Source organism: Sturnira hondurensis, unplaced genomic scaffold, assembly GCF_014824575.4.
Source record: "Sturnira hondurensis isolate 20B ecotype Veracruz unplaced genomic scaffold, ASM1482457v3 Scaffold0006213, whole genome shotgun sequence".
Classification (NCBI taxonomy): Eukaryota; Metazoa; Chordata; class Mammalia; order Chiroptera; family Phyllostomidae; genus Sturnira; species Sturnira hondurensis.
In genome coordinates this window covers 757,578-775,078 of record NW_028078844.1, presented here as the reverse complement: position 1 = coordinate 775,078, position 17,501 = coordinate 757,578, and the positions used below count along the sequence as shown (strand labels likewise).

General features: G+C 38.1%; 1 protein-coding gene and 1 pseudogene across 3 annotated transcripts in view; one reads left to right on the top strand and one right to left on the bottom strand.

Annotated features, from left to right (window-relative positions):
• The window catches only part of ZC3H12C (zinc finger CCCH-type containing 12C), a 59,282-nt gene extending 43,199 nt beyond the window's left edge, over positions 1-16,083 (top strand). For all 3 annotated transcript variants that reach the window (XM_037047689.1, XM_037047690.1, XM_037047691.1), the window contains 4 exons: positions 1,633-1,772; positions 5,874-6,108; positions 8,043-8,149; positions 8,799-16,083. In XM_037047689.1, the coding sequence (XP_036903584.1) occupies positions 1,633-1,772; positions 5,874-6,108; positions 8,043-8,149; positions 8,799-10,195 (1,879 nt within the window). In that variant the 3' untranslated portion in view covers positions 10,196-16,083. The remainder of the gene's footprint in view (positions 1-1,632; positions 1,773-5,873; positions 6,109-8,042; positions 8,150-8,798) is intronic.
• On the bottom strand, positions 6,540-7,124 carry LOC118988265 (60S ribosomal protein L36a-like; annotated as a pseudogene).
• Positions 16,084-17,501: the final 1,418 nt, after the last annotated feature.

Here is a 17,501-nt window from a genome sequence, read left to right as displayed (position 1 = left end):
TAATTTTGTTCAGCATTTTGCATATGTCCATTAGATGAAGCTTGTGATTGATTGTTTCAGCCTCCAGTCTCACTGTTTTCTGCTTTATCTGTCCACTATATGATTGTGGATTTGTTCATTTCTGGTAATCCTGTGATCTTCTGCGTAACTCATATGGAAACTGTGAATTGGTCCTTAATTACTATTATGTAATAACTCCACCCTCCCACTGGAGATATTTTTTTAATTTGCATTCTTTTTTTCCTCACATTTTTTATTCTTGTTCAAGAATAGAATCTTTGTCTCGTGTTTGTTGCTTACCCGCATTTTACGAAAATTATTTAACTTGAAAGTAGAATCTTCTTTTCCTATAGTAAAATGTGATTGTTTATTCTTACCAAGTAGGAGAGAAATGGCTTGCAGTGGTCTCTCAGAGCCAGAAGTTTCAGTAAACTAAATGTCATTAATGACTAGCAAGCAGGTAATCATACAGTTAGATTACAAAGCATTAGTGCAAAATAAAACAGGTTTTAGCAAGTTGAGTCTTTGTATTTAGGAATGGTTAGTATATATATTCTCTCAAGAGATGCTACCGTCCTTTTCTGTATTTTTTAAGAAGACTGATTAAATAATATTTTCCACGAAACCTAACATCACCTTGTGTCATTTGCTGGGGCGTTGGTGTGAGGCTCTCCAGTAGCCCTTCTCATCTAGAAAATGGGACTTCAAACTCCTCCATTCAGTGACTTCAAACTCCTTCTCTTCCCCTGAAACCCCCAGTACATCTGATTTCAGCTCCTATCGTGCCCCGGCTCATTAGGATGGGTGTATGGAACCACGAAGTCTGTGTGGTGTGCTTGCATAGCCTTCGATCTAAAAAACAAGGTGGTCTCTCTCTTTTTTTGTTTTTAAAATGGTTAGCCATATTTAGATGGTTCTAGTGCTTCCCAGGGGACCACTAGAACAATATATTAATATGCTTAATGTTTGACTTGTGCCAAAAGTTAGTAAAGCATTTACCTATTTCATTTATCCTTTCTCAGCCATAAGAAGTAAAGAATATCTGTTGCCATAAGAAATGGAGCCTTCAGAGCTCAAACTATAGGAGAATGTTGTCATTGCATTCAAAATAGGAGACTTTTTTTTAAACCATTAGAAGTGTTATGTTGAATTATTAGGTTACAGTCATAAGCAGAGCCTGGTGCTACATTACTGCTTTTTGAATGACTGTTCATAGTCAGGCATTTTCTTTTAGGCACTACAACTACTAATCCAGGTTTGATTGTTTATACAGATTTTTTTCTACGTGACTCTTTTTTTACATTTGACTGAAATATTCTTGCTGAGTTTGAGGACCCTTTCTTTTCTTCACATTCTGGTTTAAGAGAGCATATAGCTTTCTGAGTAGTTAACCTTGACAGCTTTATATTTGAAAACTTAATTTTATTTATTCTCCACACAGTCATCCCAATTTTCTTATTTTTTCCCTCACAGATTTTCAATGCCTAGATTATCTTAATGTTTCTCAGAGCTATTCAGCACCACCCTAAATTTGAAACTTCTTATTCCTGTTGTAATTATGTGATCATTTCTGTTTACGAATTTGAATTAATTTAAATTTGAGTTTTGTTGTGTTTTAAAATAATCTTTCAGCCATGGAAACAAAGAAGTATTTTCCTGCCGAGGAATAAAATTGGCAGTGGATTGGTTTTTGGAAAGAGGCCACAAAGATATTACAGTTTTTGTCCCTGCTTGGAGAAAAGAGCAGTCCCGACCTGATGCTCTCATTACAGGTAAGCCCTGGTATCTGTTTATTTTTAGTTTCCGTGTATCCTTGTGCAGGTATCTGGCACTGGCAGGTATTCTACTGAACACTGTTAATCTTTTTCTGTCTACCCAGTGTAACTGTGCATGGTCTTGGTGGAACATCAGAGTTATTTTCAAATCAAAAAACTATCTGATTGTGCTAACAACCAGTAATCCTTGTTACATAAGCCTCTTTTTTTTAATTTGGAAAATTTTTCTTCAAATTTTGTGAAATTCTGACCTTTAGAGACATGCTAGGTGTTGGGAGACCTAAATTCAAATTCTGGCTTTGCCATTTACCAGCCATAGGGTCTCTGAACCTCTTTGGACCCCAGTTTTCCTATCTGCTATAAGGATTAGACGGAGTGAATATCAAATTACAGTGACTACAGGTCAGAAAAGATCTCCGAGACTTGGGATATGCTGTCTGGTCCTGAGGGGCAGGAAATGACTCTATCCTAATAAAGTATCTCATTTGCATCATTTTGTAATTTCTAAGTATATGAATTTCAGCCAAAAATGCCCTCTGTGCCTGCTACTAATTGTTGCTGAACATTTTGCTCAAGTTAAGTGATTCTCAGTGAGTATCTAACCCTTCTCACTACTCTCCACCTCCAACGGCAACGAAAGCTGAGGGACCTATGTGAAGAAAACACACTTCCAAGTCAAAAGTAAATGGAGAAACCACTTACCATGTACCTGAAGTCTTATTTTAAGACTTTTCTTTTTATCTATAATCATTATCAAACTAGCATAAGAACAGGTAGGCAAGTTATGGTGAAGTTCAGAGCCATGGACTCAGACCCCATCCTGAGGTCTGAGTCCCCATAAACTGTAAGGTAGGAGAGGTCGGCGTAATACAGCCAGTCGTACCAAGACCCTGGATAACTCTATGGAGAAAGTATACATACTTATTAGATCTTTATCTTACACCATGTAACAGTCCATTCCAGATGGCTAAAGAATTAATTGTCAAAAATCAAACCATTAGAGACTATAGTCTCTGAATGGCTGGGAATACCTATCTAAATTTAAAATTCTTAGAAGAAATTATGAAGGAAAAGATATTTAAATGCATCAAAATGTAAACTTCTATATTTGGGGAAATTTTCTTTAAAATGAGAAATCTTTTTATTTGCCTAAGGAAAAAAATACAACTAATAAACACAGAATCCATGTCCTTAACATGAAAATAGCTCATACACATCGATAATGCAAAGTTCTCCTCAGTATGTAAACATGGGAGTGGAGACAGCTCACAGAAGAATGCAGGTACCAAACAAGTGAAAAAGGTGTTCAACCCCATTAGTCATTAAAGAAATGTACATTTAAACAAGTCTTATTTTTCACCCATCAAATTCACAGGAGTAAAAAGCTGATAATACTCAGCGTTTTGAGGGAGTTACTTCTCCAGTGCTATGGAAACATAAATTGTTACAACCATTCTGGGAAAGTTTGGTCTTAAAATATTAATACTCTTGGATCTACTATCTCCATTCTATGAAGAATTCTACAGGAAATAAGCCAAGGTCTACACAGACTTCTGACCACAGAGGCATTCAGTGCAATATTACTTAAAACAGAAAAAAGGAAACAACCCATACCTTCTTTTAAAATATGGTTTGATAAATTAGTATATATTGATAGAACAAAACATATATTAGGTTATTAGGCAGAATTTTTAATGACCAGAGGAATGTTCTTTTACATAAAGGCAGGTTTTGTTATTGTGTATGTGTATATGTATACACACATACATACATATATAAACAACGGAAAGAAAAAAATACGCAGAAAATTACTAGAAGGAAACATGCCCAAATATTAACGATAATCAAACTGAAAAAGAAACAAATAGTATTTAAACATGAAAATGAATGGAAATCTTCTTGAGCACCAAGGGAATATGAGATCAAGAAGTTAAAATATAATCTGACTGGTGTAGCTCAGTGGATTGAGCACGGGCCTGCAGACCAAAGCATCACAGATTCAATCCCCAGTCAGGGCACATGCCTGGGTTGCAGGCCAGGCCCCTGGTGAGGGGCCCCCAAGAGGCAACCACACATTGATGTTTCTCTCCCCCTCTTTCTCCCTTTATTTCCCCTCTAAAAATAAATAAAATCTGTTGTTTTTTTTTAAGTTAAAATGATGGAGGCGGGTGAGGCAGGGGAAAGTGGTGGTAGGAAAATGGAGATAGCTATAGTTGAATAGCAATTAAAAATAATTTAAAAAATGATAGTTTAGTTTTAAGAGTTCTAGCATGATGTATCTGGAACACAAAGGAAAATGCATCTTTCTGCTGTCAGAGGTTGTTAGGTGTTTTCTCCCCCAAGGATGATAATAGTTCTCTGGACTCAAACCTTCAAACAGATAAATTGAGTAGTCCCATATCTTTTCACTCAGCCAGAACAGAAACTGGATAAGAAATATTTTCAAGTTCTCAGATATAGATTCAGACTAGCAGTTTTTCTAGTCTTTTGTTGATTTATCAAATACTTAACAAGCAGGTACTCAGATGTGGATCAGGTACTGTGCAAGGACCTGGAGATTCAGTTAACTCACTAGCTAGACTAAACCCATATGTACTTAAGTTAGGGTTACTTATCCTAACCAGTTGTCATCTAATTATCACTATCATCTTAATTAATGTCCTTTTTTTCTCATTAGCTGTTTAAGAAGTGCAAAGTGAGCAAGATGATGGTGACTGTTGGGTCAGCACACCAACTCCTTCAGTCATTTTGGTGACGATCCAGGCATATTTTATATGACTAAATGTTCTGACAAGTAGAGTACCCTGGATTATTCTTGAACATAGTAAATAAACTGGAAGACCTCTGAATGTACATCATTAAGTAGCTAATGTATTCATTTGCAGGTGTTTATTGGGTATCTACTGATGTTCTGAGTGCTCGTAGATACAAAGATAAATGAGACGATCGAACCTGCCCTCAAAATGTTTATCAGGGCAACACACAATAATTATAAGGTGACAGATCTTACAGCTGAGACCAGGCTTTTAATTTTGTGTTGGTTTTCTGTGACTTTTAAAGGGACGAATAATTGTGTACATCTATAAACAAAATTAAGTAGAAGAAAAACACAGTGTTTATTGAGAGTTTTCCAGGCACTGTGCTAAGTGCTTTTACACAGCAATAACTCATTGACTCCTCATAGCCCATCAACTGCATTTGAGGACACAAAGAAACAGGCTTCAGAAGACCGATGGCCATACATATAAAGTAGCAGAACCTGAGATCTATCCATAACTTGCTGATTTTAAGATCCACATTTCTTCCACTTCTCTGCTGTTTTTCAAAACCAAAGGTCTCGTCTTAATGAAATTTGAGATTTTATCAGGAACATCATGAAATCTGTGTGCTAGTGTCAGAACAAGTGGATCCGTGTCGCGGTCCCACCCCCTCTTCCCACATACCGTCCTCATACTTCTGTTGTAAACAAGGGCAGTTACAACCCTTGATTGCCTAGTTTACATGTGTATCCAGTCCAGTACCAGGCACCTTCCTGAGGAGAGGTCATTCTTAATCTCGGTGGCCATTAGCACTTAGCCTAGTACTTACCATAGAGCAGGCATGTAGTGATTATCTGCTTAAGAGATAGAAGTTTTTAAAAAATCAGTAACTCCGGTTAATAAGCACTGAGAAGTAGCAAGCCTTTTTTTAGAATGATGATATCTGTTGGCTTATACCTGTCACTCTGTGCCAGAATTCACAATGCTGGGATGCCAGGGAGTAGAAGGGCAAAAGCAGGAAGAAGGGATGTGAGTCACAAGTTATTCAGTTATGGTTAAGTTTTGTGCTTTTAAAACTTTTTAAAGTTTGGAACTTTTAAAGTTATGTTTTGTAAGTTCATTAGAAGGGGCTATTTTTAAAGCTTTTGTTATTGTTATTTTTAAAGCTTTTTCCTGAAGGAAAAATATTATTGGCAGTTATAAATTTGCTACATCTACAAACTATTAATCATAATCCCTAATTAAATGATTATATATACCCAGCTTATAAAATATTACATTGTATGAAAGTTGCTATATGTGCTTTATGTGTATTTATTCCTGAAATTCTACCCTGCAGATCAAGAAATTCTTCGTAAATTGGAGAAGGAGAAGATCCTGGTGTTCACCCCCTCCCGGCGAGTCCAGGGCAGGCGCGTGGTGTGCTATGACGACAGGTTCATCGTGAAGCTGGCTTTCGAGTCGGATGGTATAATTGTGTCCAATGATAACTACAGGGATTTGGCTAATGAAAAACCAGAATGGAAGAAGTTCATAGATGAGCGATTATTAATGTACTCCTTTGTCAATGACAAGTGAGTAAAACCAGTTACTTACAAGTAATACCGCTTTCCAGAATTAAGATTATGAAAAGCTATTAAGAAACATGGAAAAATATGTAAAAAAGAGAAAGCATAAACTTTGTATTTGTAAAATGGTGAATGCATACAGAAAAGTGACTGTAAGGAAACACGTAAGTAGAAATTAATCAAGATTGTAGGATTGACTATTCTATTTTTAAATTTTCAGTGTCATACTGTTTTTATATTAATATTAAACACTGTATTTGCTAAGCGTTATTACTCAGCCATGTTGATTCTCCCTTAAGAGTCCATACAGTATTCACATTTTATGGGTAAATATTTGGTTTATTTCAAGTTGAAACAGTGACATAACTAGTAGCAGAACTTTTCCATGATAACTGCTTTTTACTAGGCATGCCATGAGTCTTGTTGCCATTGAACAGTCAATCCAAAATAATAAGTGAACATATTCTCAAGGTTTTATCGTAACATAATAAAACAAAATTTGAAGCTTATAAAACAAAATATAAGAACTGGATCACTTGGCCCTTTCTGTTCTTATCTCCTGTCAGTTCAGAATGCCTGTATCTCTTAATAGCCAGCATTCCTTGGATCTGCAGCTGGTCTCACCACAGTCGAGCCTCAGCGCAGTCTTTGTGGTTTTAGCCTCTCTTCGGAAGATCGGCCCAGTCTGCCCACCACAGTCACTCTGTCTCCTGTCATAATGCTGCCTTCCCTGCGCACATAGAGAATCCCTGCCCTTCTTGTCCTGTGTTACTTTGTGGGGCTGATGCTTGCCATGCTTCTTACAGAAAGTCCAGGGGCTTTTAGGAATGTTCACCTCTGATCCCTTCACTTCAACCCCTGGCCCCAGAGCCAGGTGCCTTCTAGGTCGAACGCAGCAGCATTGGGGTCCTTTGCTACAACAAGTCTACAGAGGGGCTTGGACCCATCACAAGTTGGCACCATCTGTGGTGGAGGGAAGATTATACTGAATGCCATGTGTCCCAATCCCAAAGTCCTGCCATGTTTTATCAGTTTATTTAAGACATTTTCTGTATCTGCTGAGAAGCATCTTAGTAGAGTGGGAAGAGAATGGACTGTGGAGTTAGATATCTTGACTGTGCCATATGAACTTAGGTAAGAGTAACTTAATTTATCTAAGCTGGATGAAAAGCTGCAATAGATATTAATTTAACTTAATTTATCTATTAGAAGAGTGTATTGCCCTGGCTGGTGTAGCTCAATAGATTGAGCACGGGCCTGTGAAGCAAAGGGTCGTCAGTTCAATTCCCAGTGAGGGCACACACCTGGGTTGCAGGCCAGGTCCCCAGTAGGGGACACATGAGAGGCAACCACACACTGATGTTTCTCTCCTACTCTTTCTCCTTCCCTTCCCCCTCTCTAAAAATAAATAAATAAATAATAAAAAAGAAGAGTGTATTGATCTATAAAATACAGCTGATACTTCAGGGATGATGCTAGGATTGGAGGAGATGACGTGTACACAGGAGTTGGCGCGCACTAGGCATTAGGTTAGAGGCAGTCTTCCCCTCAGTTTATACTGTGTCTCCCTTCCTGCCTCAGCTGCCTCTTGTCACTCCCCCTTCCATCCCCAGTTCATACTGTTTCACAAGATTGGTGTTTATAAAACTCTCCTAAAATGTCACAAAATCCTAAGACTGAGAGGAAGGAAGAAATATTTAGAACATGCTAGACTCAAAATTTGAGTTAAAACAAATGTGAATTCAGCTTGAAACAGTTTAATTTTGTTTTCATCAAGAAAAGAGAACTTCATATATTAATGTTTCTATAAATGTTGATTCAAAGTACTTGGATTAAAATTGAAAAAACAAATACCTTATAGTAATAAATATTTACACTCTTTTGGGAATTAAATTGTCAACTTCCTACTTAGGTATAATTTTGTATTTTTTCCATGACAGGTTCATGCCTCCTGATGATCCCCTCGGCAGACATGGCCCAAGCCTGGATAATTTTCTGAGGAAGAAGCCTATTGTTCCTGAACACAAAAAGCAGCCTTGTCCATATGGTAACTTTCTTTATGAGTATTCAATACATGCCTTTAGAACACAGTATGTTGTTACATTTTTGTTAATAAACATTTTTAGTTTTGTTTGGCATACTGTGTAGTTCTTTTGATTATAATTAAATTTAAGAAAATATCCTAACCATGAAAAAGTAGTAATTATTTTTACCTAGCTGGGTTCAATGCAAATACATTTCTTGGAATGAAAACATGGTTCCAAAAACTCATTTAGTAAATTCTACGTGAGTTTTCATGTCGATAAAAATTTGGAGTTCTTATATCTAGATACACATCAGATTGGAATGGTTTTATCACATTACAGCAATATAATTTGTTTCCCCAAAACAGAATGTCCAACTGATCATAAAGTCATACTGGAAGAGAATAGGTAGGTAAAAGCTGAGGACACAGGGTATTAGCCCAAAACTCTGGGGGTGATTGTTAATCATTCATCCAGCTTCCTTAGTGCTGTTAACCATGCTGAGGAGAGAAGGCTAAAAGGTGGCATTTCTCGAAAGTAAGGAGCAGAGTAACACTCAGTATATCTCCCATTTCTGCCTTTGTATCTTTTACAGATGAAAGCAGTAGTGCTAGACTAGTTTTCAGGACCTGGTGGTGTGCTTCTCTGCCTAATGAATTTTACTCTTCATAGGAAAGAAGTGCACCTACGGACACAAGTGCAAATACTACCATCCGGAAAGGGGCAGCCAGCCGCAGCGGTCAGTGGCTGATGAGCTTCGTGCCATGTCAAGAAATACAGCTGCCAAAACTGCAAATGAAGGAGGACTGGTGAAAAGCAACAGTGTCCCCTGCAGCACTAAGGCTGACAGCACTTCTGATGGCAAACGAGGTGCTCCAAAGAGGCAGTCAGATCCCAGTATTAGGACTCAAGTCTACCAAGACCTAGAGGAAAAGCTTCCCACCAAAAACAAACTGGAAACAAGGTCTGTACCTTCCTTAGTTAGTATACCGGCTACTTCTGCTGCAAAACCCCAAAGCACTACATCTTTAAGCAATGGCCTTCCATCTGGAGTTCATTTCCCACCTCAGGAACAAAGACCACAGGGACAATATCCTCCAATGATGATGGCAACCAAAAATCATGGAACGCCAATGCCTTATGAACCGTATCCCAAATGTGACTCACCTGTTGACATTGGATATTATTCCATGTTGAATGCATATTCAAATCTGAGTATCTCAGGCCCACGAAGTCCTGAAAGGCGTTTTTCCTTAGATACAGATTATAGGATAAGTTCTGTAGCTTCTGACTGCAGCAGCGAAGGGAGCATGAGCTGTGGGAGCAGTGACTCCTATGTGGGGTACAATGACCGGTCCTATGTCAGTTCTCCTGACCCACAACTAGAAGAAAATTTAAAGTGTCAACACATGTACCCTCACAGCCGCCTTAATTCCCAACCTTTCCTGCAGAATTTCCACGACCCCTTAACCAGAGTGCAAAGTTATAGTCATGAAGAACCAAAGTACCATCACAAGCCTCCTCTTCCGCATCTGGCCGTGCATCTGCAGCACCCTGCTGTGGGAGCCCGGTCCAGTTGTCCTGGTGATTACCCTTCTCCTCCAAGTTCAGCACACTGTAAGGCACCACACTTAGGACGGTCCTTAGTGGCCACAAGAATAGACAGCATTTCTGACTCTCGGCTGTATGACAGTTCTCCTTCAAGACAAAGAAAGCCTTACTCCCGTCAGGAAGGGCTGGGAACCTGGGACAGGCAGGGTTACGGGATTGAGGCGTATGGCTATCGGCAGACTTACTCCTTGCCTGATAACTCCACACAGCCATGTTATGAGCAGTTCACCTTCCAGAGCCTGCCTGAACAGCAGGAGCCGACGTGGCGAATACCGTACTGTGGACCGCCGCAAGATCCCCCAAGGTATCAAGACAACCGAGAAAAGATTTATATTAACTTGTGCAACATCTTCCCCCCTGACCTTGTGAGAATTGTCATGAAGAGGAACCCTCACGTGACAGATGCCCAGCAGCTCGCCGCAGCCATCTTGGTGGAGAAATCACAGCTGGGTTACTGAAAGATGATGCATCTTTGTGGTGTTTAGTTTTTTGTTCAGCTCAAATGCTGAGGGAGGTTTGCTACAATAGCACATGTGATCTCCTTCTCATCAAGGAGGTTATATAGTATCCATTTATGTGAAATACTGTATCATGGAATCTGTATGTATAGCCCCACATAGTGGAAGTATCACCGGATTGCTTTACATTCAAACTTTTTTTTAACATTTCCTTTTTAAAGCTATATCCTTGGCTGGAAATTTTTCCAGTCTGATTTATTAGATGTATCTGTGATCTTTGATATTAATCTTTGGTGCATCAGGGGTTTATATGCAGCACTTTTTATCCTTATTTCATGTTTTATTAACTTGGTGTTTCTCTATCAATTGCAAGCAATTACAATACCTTCAGAATGTTGAACATTTGACTAGACCTAGCAAACAAACTATTTTTTCAAGCCAAGCTTAATTGGAATCTTTTACAGCTTTTTAAGTTATTTTTATTTGGGGAAAGTGGGCTTCTTTGTGCTATAATCATTATTTATAGAAACAAAGATATACTACAGCACTGACTTTATATTTGAAACAAATGTAAGTTACCAGTTTATGTTGAAATGGGTAACAGTATATATTAGGATGATTTAAAATGTGGCACTTTTCATTGTTTTATTTTTGTTTGGATTTTCTTGTCTGTTGAGTAATTTAATATGGTGGATTTAAAGGAAAGCAGATGCAATCAATGGAAAAGTGTTTCCATTTCTTTTTTTTTATGACTAAGGCAAAAGTCGTAACTGTTATAGTTTACAGCTTTGTTATCCAGCTATGATGTGCTTCTAGGTGGTAGAAATGGAATTGAATCTCTAGAGTCCCGTTGACCTGTATTTTTAATGTTTGTCTTTTTTTTTTTTCGAGGGCACAACAATACTGGATAAAATAACCTTTTTGCAGTAATTGCCTGTTTTTAATGAATCTAATTATTCTCAATGCAACTTTTATATTTAATACACTCTTTAGCTTTCCTGCTATTTATCAAGGCTGGCCTGGGGTGGCTTTATGTGTTGAGGATATGCAACATGTATTGGTACTGCACTATGGAAATGGTGATGGAGGAGTTGTAAATGGTAACTTAAATTTTTTGTAAGATACTGTATATTTTCCATTTTGTTGGAGGTAGTTTTATGGGGGGCCTGTTATATTATTAAGGCCAGATTCTTGCCACAAATAGTGTAGTTTTAGATACAGACTAAAGTCTGTTTTAGTATTAGTAAGGGATATTTCTGGTTTCAAAGTCATGGGTTTTGCTAGATGCTAATTCATTTTCATCGGTTAGAAGACAGATATGGGAAACAGTGGCAGTTACGTGATTGACGTGACTTCCCTGTTGCCTCCCGTTTTTGAATTTTACTCATTGTAACGTACTTACTTGGATCTGTTTCTGTAGACTGCCAAGATGCCCTGGTTATTCCGATTATTCCATGCACTACAGTTTGAAGTAAAGCCCTAAAAAACCAGAAAGTACCTTTTACTGTTGATACAAATTGTATCTTTTTAACTATAAGAACTATTTTGATTTGTAGATCTAGTTAAAACACAAATGTGTAACTATGATTAGACTTTTGGGCAACATTTTATCCCTTATTTAAATGCAAAATTTTTAAGTATAATTGAGGTCTAGAATAAGGTAGAAAATTAAAGTAACAGTTTAGGTAAATAAAGGTGTCTGTCCTAGCTTTATATAATATATTAAATAAATTCATTGCCATTTTCTTTCTCCTAAAACTTATCTAGTGTGAACTTAACTTAAAATAAAGGTAAAATGCTGCCTGAAAATTGTGTCCAAGCACCTTTGACTAGGATAACATTTTCACTACTTGTGCGACACTGTGTGTGGCATGAAGTAGGGTTTGGGTATACAGTAAATGCTTCTAAAAGGCATTGTGCATATTGACATACCCAATAATCTGAACCGTGTTCAGCAAACTTAATTCAGGAAAGTGGTGTTCTACATAATTATTGCTGTGGTTTTTGAAGCGAGTGTGGCATTGCTCTGGACCTAGAAATAATACAGATGCCGCACAAACCATTCTGAGTGGTGTCTGTCTGAGAGTGACCCGCTCACTTGGGAAATTGTTCTCCTGGATTTTGTGGGTCACTATCTGTAGAACAAGCTTAAATGTAGGGGGCAAAACCAGTGCCAAAAATAGGGATACAGATGTGTAGTACCTTTTTTAAAGTCATATTCTAAGCCCTTTTTTTAGTGTAAAATCACTTTTAAATTGTACATGAAGGTTTTGCTTCTGTTTTCTTAATTCTGGTATCATAAATGTTTGGAGATTCTGCCAAACTTTACTAAATGTATTTAAATGAGATTTTAGGTAGAATGTATATCACACCTTTAATCTGACCTTCTGAACGTTTTTAGCTAACAATTTGTCATTGCGTCCTGGATTTCAGACTGTCAGGAGTAGTGTGGCTGCCACCACCTGTCCTAAAGTGAATAGCTTTGAACTACCCACTCTGAGACCCTTCAGTGTAATTGTAAGTTAAGATACAGCCATTTTCTTATGTCAAGGAATTTGCCCCCGTCCCGGTCCTCTACTTCTTTGAAAAGCACTAATGTTGCTTTCAGAGCTTAAGAATAAGATATTTGGCAGACTTTGGATACAGTAAATTCTTAATTATCTAAAGCAGTAAGTAAGAGCATCTATCATTAAATTAAATCCAAAGCTGATTTCAGACCTTTAATTTAGCTAAAACTTCCACCTTTATCATATATTTTACCAGACTTGCTAATAAATAAGAGAGGTGTGTTAGTAAATCGTGAAAACTGCCAGGAGAAAGGATTTCGGTCGGAATATTCTGCCCCTGAATAACTGAGCGTTGACTGTACTTTACACAGTGATTAGCCAGTTCATCGTCTCTGTGTCTCAGGACAGAGGGAATAGTACCCAAGTGGCCAAATACTGGCCCTTAGTATCACCTCTGTTCTTGCATGTGATACGTAAGTTTTCAGTCTCCTTTTTATGACCTCTGTATCTTGACAGAGTTTGTCATTGACTAAACATTTGAAAGAAATGCAAACCAGTATAAAATATTTAATACTGGTAGAAACTAGAACTTTGTGTTTTTATGAAAATACATTTATAAGAATGTGTACTATAATTAAAGAGTGTTTTTCTATGTATACCTACATGCACACATATTTGTTATGAAGTAATATTAACAGTGGGAAGGTGTTACACTGTTGATGGCTAACTTTTCCTTAGTTGAACTGTTTTCTTGAGTTACACGTGCCTGAGTCTGGATGAGCAATGAGAAGATTTAGAAATGCTTGAATGGAAAGCAACTCTTCACTGGTTTTATTCCTGGTGTTTTTAAATATTTTGATAATTTTAATAGAATGCATAATTTTAAAACACACAAAAACCTTAAAGTAGTATTAATTATACAGATAATTATTTAACATGTCTTTTATGGATGTATCTCTTATGTATATAAACAGTAATATATTTATGAAACAGATATACTTTATGTTGTAACTGTTAGTTTGTGATAGGTGGGAGGGTGGCTCTGGGTATATGTATGTGTGTGTTTTGAAAACTATCGAACTGGTTTTCCTGATTGAATGTTATTTACCCTAAGGTATATTAGGTTTTGGTTTTGGTCATTTTTGCAGTCCAACTTCTTTGTTCAGTATAAAATAATACGTACAGTTTTCTGGCCATTGTGTTAGTGAATGGCTCATCCATTCTATTATCTTCCACACCCTGGAGCATTCCAGGGTGACCTGAAATCCAACACAATAGAGCCAGAGAGAATGTTGTCTTCTAAATAGTATGTGTTAACCATGGGAACTCAGCTAGGATGATGACTTTGTAGGTATATACCAACAAATAAAATGACGTATAAAATACATGACCTGTACACATACATTAGAATAAGAGAACAAGTGTTTATTCTAGAGAAACATATGCATTATTTCAGATTGGTCTGGGAAACCCCCTGGGACAAGAGTTGACTAGCTTTCTATAAAGGATCAGATAGTAAATAACTCAGGCTTTGAGAATCATATAGTTCTAACTATGGTAATGACCCACTCTCCTCTGCCCCCGCCCCATGAAATTAGCCACAGACAGGACATAAGTGAATGGGTGTGGCTGTGTGCCAAGAAAAACTTTGTTTACGGAAACAGCAGGAAGGACGTGGCCGGGGCCCACAGCTTGCTTACCCCTGCCCTACGGGGAGAAAAACAGACATTGTAAGCATTTAATCCCAATATATGTTAATATAAGAAATCTTTGTATTTCAGTTGGCATTGAAATTTTTTTATTGATGGCTACAAAAGAAGATTGTGAGAGTCATTAAAGCATCTTAATTCACTTACATGCTCACAGTCATTATTTATTAGAGAGATTTCTTATGTTTAACCACAAAAAAGCATTCTGTAAAAAGATATTTTCATAAGTATTAAAATTTTTTCATGAACTTTGTATTTTTACAATAACTAGGAATCACTTCCCCGCCTTTTCTTTCTTAAAGGCCTCACTGACCCAAAATTCTGTTGTATATTGAAAATTAGCATATAATTAGCCACAAAATACTTTAAAGACTGCATTTATCAGTTACATTTTTCTTCTGTTTTTTGACTTCCAAAAAATGATAGGTGTGTTCTTTAAAATGGTTTTAAAGAAAATAAATACATTATAATTTCACATGCTATGCCTTTATTCTGTGAAGCTAAAGCTTGTGACTAGTGTAGAGGTAGCTGGAATGTGAGTGCATTCCCTGTGTTGGTGTCTCTGTAAGAAACAAAGCATATCCTTGCTTTCACCATCCAAACCTTCATTGCAGAGTCTTTTTAAATGATACCTTGGAACAGTCCATGTGAATGGTATTCTTAACATGACCATATGTCATTGTAAATTCATTGGATGTACACACTGTGGAGCATGTTCACAGTGGTTTATAAATTGTTACATCAGTTGCATATTTTCCATCAGTTTTGAACATTACCATCCACTTAAGTAGTCATACTTTCTTTTAAAATTGGAATACAACTCTAGCTTTTAATGGTAACTGGTTACTGGACTTATTTTTCTTTGATGCCATCCGTCCACCTGCTTTTTTACTCCTGTTACAATAATACTGTTATGTGTTAGGAGTGGATTTTTCTCCGGGGTTCTTAGTCTTTCAGATTTAAAAACAACAAAGTTTTGGCCATTTGGCAATAAAAAAAGTGTCTATGCATATTTTAGTTTTGTCTTATAAAATTTGTAAACTTTCACTTTCTAAACCATGTACCAAATTTGCCAGTTTTCTGTCTGGATTTTTTTGATAACAAATGGTTGTCCATTAAAGGGTTTGACTGCTTTCCTAAAGCAGCTCTGTCGCACAAAGCTGCTTTTTCCTCTGTCTCGAGGGAAAAAGACATTGAAGACATACATGTATATGTGTATGTGTGTATATACCATCTCTCTCTCTCTACATATGGTATATGGTATATTTTAGATTTCCTTAGTTTTTTGAAATTATAAATTTCTCAGCTAATAAAAATGCCCACAGACATGCAGACTTCTGCAGAGACATGGACAGCATTGCGAGTGAACTGGGTCACTGATTTTGTCTTTTCCTTTCGGTTTTTTCCTCCCGAACTGAAGTTGTATACTGATAGTAGAATTTCCAATTTGATCCTTTACATATTTCTTATAGGAAAATAAGGAAAAGAATATCTTTAGAACAACCATCTGATAAACTGATGATTCTATTTATCCTGTGTCTGTTCTGTGTCTTTCTGTAATGGAAATTTTTCAACTCTAAAAAGCAGTATTTTAGACCTAACTGGAAATCATATCAAAACAGCTATGTGATTCTGCCACTAAGAAAAAATAATTAAAAATTCATGTTTCTTATGGTGGTTTGTTTTTGTTTTATGAAGAAATGGACTTCATGCAGCGACACAGTTGCTAAATACATAAAAACATCCTCCTTGGGTCCCACAGCTCACTGCAGTCAGTGGCTCATAACACGTGAGTCTCGTGTAGGATAAGCACACCTGCATTATTAGTCTGTATTGTTTACATGAAACTGGAGGTTAAATACCAAAGACCACTAGTCATACCTTATTCTAATTTTCTGTCAGCAGTTACCCTAAGTTATTTCTGCCCTAGCCTTGAGTTTCTCTTAACTCCTGTGACCTGACTTTATTGTATAAATCTAGTTCTCTGCATCTCTTCTTGCACAAATGAAGCTTAGTATCTAGTAACCATGTAATATAATACGTTCAATCATGAGATGGTATTTTGTTCTTTAAAGAGATATTGAACTGAGAGTTGATTGAACAGCTTACGCACAACAAATGAGAGACCACAGAAATGGGCAGGAGAGATAGAGATATGGCATCGTGGGAACCCCACTCCAGACGCATAGATGTGCGGGAGAGAGGCATCACTGAAGCCTACACACAGACTTGCCCATCCTGGAGCACTGTGTGAAGACAGTGGTTTAAAGGGTACCTAGACTATACTGGAAAGAAACTCATTTACTAAGCCTAGACCTATCTGAGGTACCAGAGGGCACCTTTTGTTGTGTAGCTCCTCTGCCTTGATCGCACAGGCAGCTGCACTGCTCAGGTGCTACAGCTGCCAGCCAAAGGGGTCCCAGTACACCCCAGGCCCACACCAGGCTCTTCCTAGGGTCCCCCACAGCCCACATCTGTTCCAGCCACAGCTCTGGACTGTGGTACAGTTTATCCTTGGGTCTCTCCTTGGCCTGCCCCAGCTATAGCTTTCATCCAGCCCACCAAGGTGGCCCCAGTGCTCCTTGTCCCTGGGTTTTCCCACAGCTCACACCAGTTTGGCTAGCCCCAGGGACATCCTGCAGACCACTCTCACTTGAGCCACACAACCTCCAGGACTTCCCATGGTCTGAGCCCACTCCAAGTACAACTCCGAATGGCCTGCCAAGGCATTCCCAGCACAGCTTAGGACTCACCATGGTTCGCATGTGCTCCAGGTAAAACTGGGTCCCAGTGTGGCTTGCCCCCAGAACTTTCCACAGTCCTTGCCAACCCCAGCTGTAGCTTCAGACCTCAGGTCAGTTTACCTCTTGGACTCCCCTTGGCCCAAACCCAATCTGGCTACAGCCTCAGCCTAGGCAGCCCCTTGGAGGCTTGCCCCCACGGCTCCCTGTGGCCGACTCCAGCTCCAGCCCCTGCTGCCCTGCAAAGAAACTCAGCACACACAAGGTATCAAGGGAAAGCTCCCACACAAGGCTACTCCTTCAGGATAGGAGAGGTTGCTGTTTCACCTAATTGATATAAAAAACACAG